Raw genomic sequence first — 13,169 nt, 5'->3', positions numbered from 1 at the left:
TTTCATGCTCGAGCACAACTAGATCATGTGTGGTGCTGATGCTGTAGCATAATGGAGCCTTTATGCGACACAGGAGACTGTTTACCCTGAGCTAACACAGCTAACTACACTCTCGCTCGCTGGCATCACACGTCGTTTGGGATGGGTACCGAAGCCGGTGCTTTTTTGGAACGAACCAGGACCTGCCTGTCCTACAGGGCACCGATTCACATAACGACTTAAATGAGTGATTATGAATTTTTTTTCGACATGTGAAACACTTCCTTGTGGTCTACATCAGTGTTTTTCAACCTGTTTTGAGGCAAGGCACATTTTTTTCCTTTAAAAATATGGAGGCACACCAACAGCAGAAAACGTTAAAAAATTATACTCCACCAGGTCGTCGTGCCTTATTTTGAGTTTGTTGGTATTTTCCTGTGCTTTAGTTCTTGTCTTGCGCTGTTATTTTGGTGGCCCTTCCTGTTTTGTTGGTGTTTTCCTGTAGCAGTTTCATGTCTTCCTTTGAGCACTATTCCCCGCACCTGCTTTTTGTTAGCAAGCAAGACTATTTAAGTTGTTGCTCTCCTTCTTTGTGTGGACATTGTTGATTGTCATGTCATGTACGGATGTACTTTGTGGACGCCGTAAGTTTTTGCTGTCGTCCAGCATTCTGTTTCTGTTTACTTTGTAGCCAGTTCAGTTTCACTTTCGTTTTGCATAGCCATTGCCTTTTCCTTTCCCTTTTGTTAATTTTTGGAATAAGCATTACATACCTTTTTACCTGCACACTGCCTCCCGCTGTGGTCTGCATATTGGGATCACAATCCTTGTCTCACCCGACACATTGTAACTTTTACAAAGCAATTAACTACCTGCTGCCACCTACTGACGTGGAGTATTCCATGGTTACCCCGCCGAGCTCTACACAGCACAGACACTAAGCAACGGCACATTATTTGCAGATTTTAATTATTGATTTGCAACCAATTTGGACCAATTAGGTGAAGTTGCATAATTTCCCACGGTACACCAGACAACGCACACTAGTGTGCCGCGGCACAGTGGTTGAAAAACACAGCTCTACACAACATGTAATAGTGGTCCTTGGCGCCGCAAAAAAAATAGTTTTCTGCGGTAGCGCTTATAATAACAATATTGCTAATACTTGGCTGACATTCAATATTGTTGGCACATTTTGGATATATTTTTAGAGGGCTTTATGGAGCAGTAGAGCACTCCCAGTAGCTGCATTGTTAGCCACCTCGTACTTGCCATATTTTAGGAATTAAAATGCATTAAAAAAAAAAGTGTGTTCTTGCCTTACATAAGGATTGCGAATGATAGGCACAATTCTATAAAAGGTGCAGTTCCCTTTTAGTGGTGAGACTGCAAGATGATTTGTTTTGTGGTTCTCACCTGAAAGTGAAATATATTTGGCTTACCCACTTTCTGCTGACCTTGTTCCTTCTCCCCTTTTGTTCTGACTTTTCTTTCCGGACCTGAAGATATGAATCTCAGGAATGCGAGTTATTTGCTAGCTACTTTCTGGCACGAGACTGAGGCCTGATTACAAAGACGGGTGTGTTGGAGTGAGAACGATGATGGAGGTGTAAGAACTGAAAATTGCCCAGCTTGGCTTGATCTTTTCATACTTCTTGTTTTGTCTCATTTTTCTTTTCACTCAATTTTTGAAAGCTGCATTTGGATGAGACATGAATCATCTGACCTTGCAGTCAGTTCTGCAGTCAATTACTTTCAAAATATGTGAACTGCCATTACAACGGCATGCTTCTGACAGAACAGTAAAGCGTTTGATTGAATTGACAATGCTACACTTGAACCAGTGGTTGTGGTGTTTAATGTTTGTGTGAATGGTTCTTACTTGCGCTGACAGTGAGTAATTGAACATGTTAGAGGTAGATCTATGAGTCATGGTGGGCTTCAGGGCATCACCTGCACAAGTAGGAGTGTTCACTTACTGTGGATGAGTGTTTTTGGCTGGCACGGCTATCAAGTCTCTTGTTGCGCATATGGTTTTATTTACTTTTCACATTTGAATCATGCACTTGCTTATCTGCAGAAAAAACTGTCATGAGCAATCATTTCGGTCGTCCTTTTTTATAATATAGTAAGCTACAGGTACGGTATATAAATTGCTAATGTGGATGTTGCTCTGCTTTAAGAGTGGCTTTACAAAAGCTGCATAAGTGCACAAGCAAACATTATGTGTAAGTCTTAATAATGGGCGTCTGCTGTATGTCAACATACTGTACAGCAGGGGTCACCAACCTTTTTGAAACCAAGAGCTACTTCTTGGGTACTGATTAATGCGAAGGGCTACCAGTTTGATACACACTTAAATAAATTGCCAGAAATAGCCAATTTGCTCAATTTACCTTTAACTCTGTTATTATTAATAATTAATGATATTTACACTTAATTGAACGGTTTAAAAGAGGAGAAAACACGAAAAAAATGACTATTACATTTTGAAACATAGTTTATCTTCAGTTTTGACTCTTTAAAATTCAAAATTCAACCAAAAAAAAGAAGATAAAAAACTAGCTAATTCGAATCTTTTTGAAAAAATTTAAAAAATAATTTATGGAACATCATTAGTAATTTTTTTTTATTAAGATTAATTTTAGAATTTTAATGACATGTTTTAAATAGGTTAAAATCCAATCTACACTTTGTTAGAATATATAACAAATTGGACCAAGCGATGAGGTGGCGACTTGTCCAGGGTGTACCCCGCCTTCCGCCCGATTGTAGCTGAGATAGGCTCCAGCGCCCCCGCGACCCCAAAGGGAATAAGCGGTAGAAAATGGATGGATGGATGGACCAAGCTATATTTCTAACAAAGACAAATCATTATTTCTTCTAGATTTTCCAGAACCAAAATTTTAAAAGAAATTCAAAAGACTTTGAAATAAGATTTAAATATGATTCTACAGATTTTCTAGATTTGCCAGAATAATTGTTTTGAATTTTAATCATAAGTTTGAAGAAATATTTCACACATATTCTTCGTCAAAAAAACAAGCTAAAATGAAGAATTAAATTAAAATGTATTTATTATTCTTTACAATAAAAAAAAACATTGATTTAAATTGTCAGGAAAGAAGAGGAAGGAATTTAAAAGGTAAAAAGGTATATGTGTTTAAAAATCCTAAAATCATTTTTAAGGTTGTATTTTTTCTCTAAAATTGTCTTTCTGAAAGTTATAAGAAGCAAAGTAAAAAAATTAATGAATTTATTTAAACAAGTGAAGACCAAGTCTTTAAAATATTTTCTTGGATTTTCAAATTCTATTTGAGTTTTGTCTCTCTTAGAATTAAAAATGTCGAGCAAAGCGAGACCAGCTTGCTAGTAAATAAATACAATTTAAAAAAATAGAGGCAGCTCACTGGTAAGTGCTGCTATTTGAGCTATTTTTAGAACAGGCCAGCGGGCTACTCATCTGGTCCTTACGGGCTACCTGGTGCCCGCGGGCACCGCGTTGGTGACCCCTGCTGTACAGTGTTCCAAATAAAAAAAACACAGCCATAAAATTTGCCAATACTTGGTGTATATATAAAAAAATGGGATTAGTCCCAACAATGGCAAATATTTACTTGGGACACATCTCCAGTGCAGGCGTGTGAAATTTCCATGAACACGTGGAAATCTGCGTTTTTTAACATTCTTGTTCTTATGAAAATATCACTTCTGCATTTTTTTTTTTTTAAAGTGAAATATCAATTGTGGAAGAGGGGTTAGTGCGTCTGCCTCACAAAACGAAGGTGCTGGGTTCGATCCTGCGCTCGGGATCTATCTGTGTGGAGTTTGCATGTTCTCCCCGTGACTGTGTGGGTTCCCTCCGAGTACTCCGGCTTCCTCCCACCCCCAAAGACATGCACCTGGGGATAGGTTGATTGGCAACATTAAATTGGCCCTAGTGTGTGAATGTTGTCTGTCTATCTGTGTTGGCGCTGCGATGAGGTGGCGACTTGTCCAGGGTGTACTCCGCCTTCCGCCCGAATGCAGCTGAGATAGGCTCCAGCACCACCCGTGACCCTAAAAGGGACAAGCTGTAGAAAATGAATGGATGGAAATATAAATTACAATATGATCTAAACAAAATGTGTTGAAGGCTTGGCAGGTCAAACCATAAGATTAGTGTAAACTTATATTTTTATAAAATTTTATGTTGGTATTATTTCTATGTTGAAAGACATCAGCAAAACTAGCAGGTAACCATCTACTTTTATTTCAACCTGAAGAGGTGTTGGTTGCACTTTATTTTTAATATTAATATTGTTACTTTTATGTTGAAAAACAACAAAAATGCTGGTTACTGTGCTTGAATTTAGCATTTCTTGAATACTGAAAATAAGAGTAGAAAATGTTTCCTCTTGTTAATTCAACCTAAAGTGTTTATTCAAATTAGATGTGAATGCCTTGGCCATTAATTGTTTACTTGCTTGTTTGTATCCATAATTTAATTGCACATAATTCCCTTACAGGAAATTACAGGAATATAGGAAACGTCCCCTGCAGTGTCCATTATCCACTATTTATTACACACTTGTCCTAAGAATTTTCTTTTGCTCAAAAGTTACTGAATTGATTACAACTCACTGAATCATGTTGGATGGTAATGTTCTAAATCAACTAATATCGTCCTTGAATCGTACTGGCAACCACAAATTGTGAATCAAACCGAATCACTGTTAAAACGAATCATTGCACTCTGATATTTACCTTTCTTTGCAGTCGTTAATGAAATAGTTTCATTATTGTTGATCGTTTAAAACAGCATTAAGTAACTTTTCAACCTTCATAAAATATGTTCATAACTTTTGGGATGAAACATGGATTTAACTGGTTAAATGACACCTCTGTCATGGCCTGTATGTATTACCATCTCTTTCAGACTGTAAGATTACTAAGTTGGTTATAAACATTTTGGACTAGTCACTTTTTGAATCTGATAACTGAGATAAAGATTTTGTTGTTCTTTAGCATTAATTGGCCATTAAAAACACTAAAAAATTAATTGTGGGAGAGTAGCAAAACAAATGTTCTCATAGACAGCCATTTTGCTTTTCCACTGTCATGTGATGCCATTGTCATGATGTGATGCCATTGCCTTACAAGGCAATCATCATTTTGCTGTGTTATGGAGTAAACGGTTTACTGACACACAGCTGCTAAGTGTAATAACAAGGGGTCAGGATGGATTTTGAAAGTAACAAATGATCCATTATAATTGCCTGATTTGCTCAATAGATGATAGGAAACAGTGTAATTTCCCAGATTTTTGAATTGCATTGTACTACTTAGGATAATTGTACTACTAAGATGAAAATGGCCCACATTATAGTGGAATGGTCGGATAAAAAGTGTTTCTCCTTGAGGGAAGAGGATGATTGGCCTACTTTCAGCATGTTCTCCCAAAGGACTTTAGCAGACTGAGTTGCACTGTGGTAGAGACAAGTCAATATGACTTATTACTGTATTTCTATGTTTCAAAACAGGTCATAAGTGTGTCCTTAAGCATGGTTTCACTCACTTGGTAATTAACAGAGAGAACACATGATTGCCAGTTTAATTGTTAAAAACCTGAGTTACATGTACGGTATTTGATGACTATGGCTCTGTTTACACTGGACACCAAATCTGAATTTTTTTATTTTTTTTTTGCCCTTAGTGCTTCAAATCTGATATTTCCACATCACATTTGCGCCACATCAGGAGGTAGTCCGAATCCGTTTGGTCTCTGATCTATTAGTGAGTTTTACGTCATGTTTGGTCGAGCTGTCATTCGTGTGCGCTGGAAAAGACACGGCCCGCCAACGGAAGTGGATACATCATCACGACATACGGTTTCAGTGATGGAAGTATTTTTTCGTGGGCTGAAATTTCACTAGTCAACAATGCGCAAATAATATGCCATATGAAATATATAAACATATTATATACACTCGGATTCCTAAGAAATAGCGATTGTCGAAGGACCGGGAAATGACGTGTACGCTGTGGCGTATTTGCTTACGTTTTTTACAAAAGTGAGTTGTAAAACAATGCTAACGAAGAACCACGCTTAACAGCCAAAAAAAGATTAGAACCCTCCCAAATATGTTACAGTATATATTTCCATTCATACATTATATTACTAAAATTAGTTTTCACGTGAAAAAAAACAAAAAACTGCCAACTTTTATTGGGATTTCCTTGTTTATTTACGGAACCTGGTCAACTTCCTTTGTTTTCTCTATTTATAGAACTGCGCATGCAAGTGAGGTCTGGGCCACGTTGGGGCCAGAGCGTGTTTATACTGGAGTCTGATAAAGATAACATTTTACTTGTAACCCAAACAGTCAGCTGGAAAAAAATCTTATTTTGATTTTGGCCTGCAGTGTAGACGTAGTTAATTACAATTGTCCTGCCATTTTTGACGAAATGACATCTAAGGCCCCGTTTACACTTCACATCAGATCTGATTATTTTGCCCTCAAGAGACACAGATGAGATTTTTTTTGCCAGCCTAAATGCTCCAAAGTGCTTAAAATCTGATATTTTGGCATCGGATTCAGGCCACATCAGGAGGTAGTCCTGAATCCGATTGGAATCTGATCTTTTTAATTGTGACTTCAGTCTAAACGCAATGCGACCTGAATGAGACCTGTATGTGACTTTTTCGTCAGCTTTGGGCGAGCTACGTCGTTCGTGTGTGCCGGAAGGACGCAGTGGCCAGCGGAAGTCGATATTTCCTCTAACATACGGTTTCAGTGACCAAAGTCTATTGAAGACGACCACATTTTTGGTGCATCGCTTGTCAATAGTGAGCAAATAGGCTATATGTATTATATGAAAATATATTTTGATTTTGAAATAGCGATTGTTGAAAGATTGGAATTGAAGCTGTGGTGCATTTGCTCACATGAGAGTTGAAAAATAAAGCTCCTGTAGATCCACGCTGATGTCCGGGACTCCTCTACCTAACAGCCATAAAAAGATTACAACCGTCCCAAATATATTACAACTTGTCCAGGGTGTATCCCGCCTTTTGCCCAAATGCAGCTGAGATAGGCTCCAGCGACCCCAAAATGGACAAGCGGTTGAAAATGGATGGATGGATGTATACATCCATTCATGCATTATTTTACTTTAATTTACTTTCACGTAAAAATTACTCATTTTAAAGTGTTGGAACTTTTATTTTATTTTGTAGTAGTAGCGACTTCCTCCCGGTCAACTTCCTTTGTTTTCACATTATCGGAGTGCGCATGCAAGTGACGTCGAGGACACATTGGGGCCACATCGGGGCTGTGCGCGTTTACATTTTACGAGTCAGCTGGAAGAAAATCCGATCTCAAAAAAATCCAATTTTGGGCCACTTTGGCCCGCAGTGTAAACATAGTCTAAAATTGTGAAGGGGAGTTTTGTAAGGCTATAGACGTAATTGATTAGATGCACACCCAAATGACTTGGCAGTTATTTGAGCATAGTTACATTGGCGTTACATTACATTTTTTCGTGTTAAGCTTTCAGTCAACACATTTGATAAATACAGTACAGGCCAAAAGTTTGGACACACCTCATTCAATGCGTTTTCTTTATTTGTCACTGAAGGCATCAAAACTATGAATGAACACATGTGGAGTTATGTACTTCACAAAAACAGGTGAAATAACTGAAAACATGTTTTATATTCTAGTTTCTTCAAAATAGCTTTTTGGCATTCTCTCGAACTTCAAGAGGTAGTCACCTGAAATGGTTTTCACTTCACAGGTGTCATAGTTTTGATGCTTTCAGTGACAATCTACAATGTAAATAGTCATGAAAATAAAGAAAACACATTGAAATGAGGTGTGTGTCCAAACGTTTGGCCTGTACTGTATGTGATGCTTTTCCAGTCTTGATCCATATTTCCTTAATTAAAGTTATGCTTTAATGTTTGTAAAAAATATACAATTATAATATTCAGACTCTTGAACGCATCATAATAATCCCCTCAATTCCCCCCCAAAAATGGATTAACTGGCTGGAATATAAAGACAATAAAACATACATCCATAAACGTGGATGCATATGCAAAAGTGCGATATTTATCTGTACAGTAATCTATTTTATATCTGCACATTATTGCTTTTTTATCCTGCACTACCATGAGCTAATGCAACGAAATTTCATTCTTATCTGTAATGTAAAGTTCAAATTTGAATGACAATAAAAAGGAAGTCTTAGTCTATTCAATTGGAAACTAAATTGCATGATTTGAAAGGGTTTGTGAATGGTCGTCTATATGTGCTCGGTGATTGACTAAAAAACAGTCTTGGGTGGCCCAAGTGTTACTGGGATGGGTTCCAGCTCACCTGTCACCCCGGACGGGGTAAGCAGTAGAGAATGAATCCAATGAACTGTGAAAAGTGTTAACAATTACAACATGCACTACATATACATTGAGGAAAAAAGACCTGCACTTGGTTTCAGTTTCCTTTTATTCATACAATATTCACATTGAAAAGTTGCAGTCACTGTTGATGCACTGACTTCACGGAGGCACACCGCACCAACACACAATATATTCAGTGCACATATGTATCATGCTCGATTCAAAGCCCTTAAACAGTCACAGTTGTTTGCACTAAACTCCGATGCAGTGAAACAAATGCCGGTTCTGATTAGGTTGTCCTCCTACTTGAAGATAATGCATGAGCTATTAAACCAAGTACACACACATTGTAGTAAAAGCTGAATGGCACAACGGTGCACATCATGGCTGGTTTGAAGTACAGTCATTAAAACAGCAGAAGCAGAAATTGTGGTGATAAAACCACTGATGAGGCTGTCCATGTCTTTTCACCAGTCCTTTATTTTGAATGGGTCCCTGTGCGGTCTTCATTGTGGACAGTATTGCACATTCAGGGTCTAATCTAACCCTCTGTAAATATAGTCAGTAGGGGTGCACAAATAAATTGATTCAAATCTGAATCATGATTCATCCAGATCCTAAACTGATTTATAATTTTCAAAAATCGATTAAAAAAAATTACAAAACTTAAAATATTTTAGGCCATCTCCATGCAACCAGGAGTTTTTCTAACCTGTTTTGAAAAAGTTTCATTACAATTATTATACCAAATAATACATTTTGAGAATTGATGCAGCTGGGATAGGCTCCCGCGACCCAGAGAGGGACAAGCGGTAGAAAATGGATGGATGGATTTGAATCGAGAATTGTGTTGAATCGATTCTGAATTGAATCGCCACAGCAGGAATATGAATCGGTTCAAATTGTTAAAGGTGTGAATCTTTCAGCACCTAATAGTTCAGCCAAATTTTGAGAAGTCAAACTGGCCTGGATCAATGAAATGCAACAGTACTGGCAGTGCAAAATGTTTATCAAAATAGGTACACTGTAGCTAATGGAACTAGAATCCCCCCCAGACTAATTAAATGCTTTGATTGTGAGCCAGCATTGTGCAATAATTACATAAACACCACAAGAAAGCACATTTGGCCTGTTCTTTTCTTTTTCCACTGACAAATCACAGCTCGGCACACACTACGAGGCCCTCGAGGCAATATCAAATGTTGGAATGGTGGATATGAAATCAGGCACTGCTTCTTTTTTCCTTTTGCCCTCGCACCTCTTTTTCTCCCGTCTCTCATCCAGCCTACTTGACAAAATGCAGGGCTTCAGCCGCCACAACGGAGCCTTTGCTGCTGTCGAGGCTGGTGACCAGCTTGAAGCCGGATCTCAGGGCGAGCATCACCGTCTCTAGTTTCAGGCAGTCAAGTGTGCACAGGAATGTGCTGTCCTCCTTCAGCACCAGCCGTGAGCCGGGCTCCGACTTGATGAAATGTCTGAACTGGATCACGTTGGACGACACCTCAAATTCTTCCGGAAAGCCATCCAAGCGGCTTTTGGAGATCTGCACCAGCCGACCTTTTACCTTGTCGAGGAATGTGGCATCACTGCAGTACACCTTGAGCCCTTGGGACCTCTCATGGCTGTCTGTCATCTCCAAAAATGCAGGCTCCCGCTGGGCCGCCCTCTGACTTTCCCACTCGGCCACGGCTTCTACAAGTTCAACCAGGCGGTAAAAATCTGCCTCTTTTCGAAGGAGCCCTGCCTCCCGGAAATCGTCCGGTAGTTGAAGCTCTCCAGTTCGGAGGTAGTTGAGCACATGTCGAAAAACTGGACCATCTCTATCGATAAATGGGTTTCCCATTGAATCCATGTGCTGGACAGGTTTCTTACCATTGGCCAACTCTTCCAGGAAGGAACCCTGGTGCTTGGAAAGAGTGGTCCGGTGAGCGGTATACAGGAAGCCCCCTACGTTTAGGGTGATAGTGCCTGACGAGGGCTTCTTGAAGCTCTTGCTGGGCTGGAGCAGGTCCGGGTTGATGTGTCTCAGTTCACTTTCCATTCTTCTGAGGTTCCATTCCATTCTTCAGTTGCCCTCTCCCGCCTCGACCCAACCTCCTCAGAGCTGGCTTATTTTCTTCTTCTTTTTCGGATCTCTAAGGAGGAATCTCTGAAGCGGTGATGCGTTTTTGGGTCTTGTGTAGTGAGCGCAAGTATGTGTGAGTGTAGTGGTAGATGGCTGAGTGCTGTCTGGCAGTGAAGCGCCACTGAATAACAGTGGCTCTCTGTACTGGCGCCTCTCCTCGCTCTCTTTTGCTCTCTCTCTCTCGCCATGAGTGGGTGGGCAGACAGCATTACATTTAGTGGGGGAAAAACGGACAATGAGAGCAAATGGAGAGGTAAGAAATCCACAAGCTTAGTTTTTTTCTTTTTAACGGTTTAAAGCAGGGGTCTCACATTTTCCGGCATCCAGGCCTGCTATTAATTAGTATACAGGTGAAACTCAAATAATTAGAATATCGTGCAAAGGTTTTTTTAGTCTAGCAATTAGATATACAAGGTGAAACTAATTTATGACTTGCTACACAAGATATTTCAAGCCTTCTTTTGATATAATTTCGATGGTTATGGCTGACGGCTTATGAAAAACCTTGAATTGTAAATCTCAGTAAATGTGGGTTTTTCAAAAACTAAGCCATGATCATCACAATTATAACAGATAAACATATCTGACTTTGCATGTAATGAGTTAATATCACTTATTAGTTTCACATCAATCAATTTTCTACCGCTTGTCTCATTTGAAGTTGGTTAGCCAGTGTGGCTGGGCCATGTGTACGTTGGTAAACCTCACTTCCTGAAAACCTCGAGCAGCGCTGGCTATCGGGTTGATAGCTCGGTAACCGAGGCGACCGAGGTTCGAGTCCTGTGCGGAACAGAAAAAGCAGTGACTGAACCCTGTGAATTACACTGACAAGTAGGGGTGTGGGAAAAAATCGATTCGAATTCGAATCGCGATTCTCACGTTGTGCGATTCAGAATCGATTCTCATTTTTAAAAAATCGATTTTATTTTTTTTTGTTTATTTTATTTATTTATTTTAATTAATCAATCCAACAAAACAATACACAGCAATACCATAACAATGCAATCCAATTCCAAAACCAAACCCGACCCAGCAACACTCAGAACTGCAATAAACAGAGCAGTTGAGAGGAGACACAAACACGACACAGAGCAAACCAAAAGTAGTGAAACAAAAATGAATATTATCAACAACAGTATCAATATTAGTTACAATTTCAACATAGCAGTGATTAAAAATCCCTCATTGACATTATCATTAGACATTTAGTTTATGAGATGCGATGCAAGTGTAAGCCACTGTGACACTATTGTTCTTTTTTTTTAATTTTTTTTTTTTTATTGTTTGTAATGATAATATCAATGAGGGATTTTTAATCACTGCTATGTTGAAATTGTTACTAATATTGATACTGTTGTTAATATTCATTTTTGTCTCACTACTTATAGATTGTTCCGTGTCATGTTTGTGTGTCCTCAATTGCTCTCGATTGCTCTGTTTATTGCTATTCTGAATGTTGCTGGGTCGGGTTTTGTTTTGAAATTGTATTGCATTATTATGGTATTGTTGTGTATTGTTTTCATTTTAAAAAAAAAAATCGTTTTTGAATCGAGAATCGTGTTGAATTGAAAAAAAAAATTGATTCTGAATCGAATCGTGACCCCAAGAATCGATTTTGAATCGAATCGTGGGACACCCAAAGATTCCCAGCCCTACTGACAAGCATTAACTTTTGCACAATATTCACATTTTTTGAGTTTCACCTCTGTTATGGCAATATTAAATTCCACTAGACACTAAATACAATAACAGTGTAAACAAAAATGGCAGCACAACAAACATGGAGCAACACAAAGACCAACTTCCTTTAAGCAAGCGGTGGTGTCTCTGACCATCTCCTGGAAACTCAACCATATCAAAATATGCAATTTTTACATTCAAGATTACATTTACTAAAGGCCAACCACAGCTCAAGGTCGCTACACTGAAGCTGCTGCGTAAAATGAGATTCTGAAGTGAATACTTTATGCGGCCCAGCCTCACCATCACTCTACCTCCAGAGGCCACAAAGTAAATTGAGTTTGAGACCCCTGGTTTAGAAGGACAAAACCATGCTCCAGCAGTTAGCCTGCACACTTAGTCTGTGTCAAAAGATGCCTTTAGTGTAACTGAAATATGTTTTCACCACAATGTTTTATCAAGGCTCACATTGTTTGGCAGGTATTAAGCAGGTTAACTGGATTGGTCCTCAGTGACAAAGGCACCATAAATACCTGTATATACTGTAAGTACATTAGCTGTTTCCATTCTTATTTCACTGTAACCTTTTGTTTGAGGCGTTGCTTCTTTATTGATTGTTTGTGGTCCAGTCACAAAGAACTCATTATAAATCTGTATAGGGAAAAGATACCATTATAACACCTGATCCTCCAGCCATTCAAAAATACTGTAAACCTTATCAGACCACCCTGTGGTTATAAAATAGAAATGTATGGGAATAACATTGCACCTGTTTTGTTACCAAAACAAGAACAGAACACAAGAAGACTATCTTTTAGGACTATATCAATTAGGAGTGTGAATCTTTGGGCACCTAACGATTCGATCCTATTCCGTTTGTTGGGGTAACTATTTGATTTAACACGATTCTTGATTAAAACTGATTCTTGCAATGTATCAATTGGTATAATAATTATAATGAAACTTTTTCAAAACAGGTTACAGGTTAGAAAAGCTATTTCT

At 38.7% G+C, this 13,169-nt stretch overlaps 2 protein-coding genes across 2 annotated transcripts in view; one reads left to right on the top strand and one right to left on the bottom strand.

Moving 5' to 3' along the window:
• Positions 1-13,169, top strand: part of LOC133663190 (general transcription factor IIF subunit 2-like) — a 60,649-nt gene that overhangs the window by 16,233 nt on the left and 31,247 nt on the right. The gene's annotated exons all lie outside the window — the stretch shown is intronic.
• Positions 8,457-10,623, bottom strand: kctd4 (potassium channel tetramerization domain containing 4). The gene has a single exon (XM_062067474.1). It carries the CDS (start codon positions 10,422-10,424, stop codon positions 9,648-9,650), a length of 777 nt encoding a protein of 258 aa, XP_061923458.1. The 5' UTR covers positions 10,425-10,623; the 3' UTR covers positions 8,457-9,647.

The sequence above is a fragment of the Entelurus aequoreus genome, linkage group LG13, assembly GCF_033978785.1.
Source record: "Entelurus aequoreus isolate RoL-2023_Sb linkage group LG13, RoL_Eaeq_v1.1, whole genome shotgun sequence".
NCBI classification, from domain to species: Eukaryota; Metazoa; Chordata; class Actinopteri; order Syngnathiformes; family Syngnathidae; genus Entelurus; species Entelurus aequoreus.
Note: the sequence above shows the minus strand (reverse complement) of the source record. Positions and strands in the feature narration are given on the sequence as shown.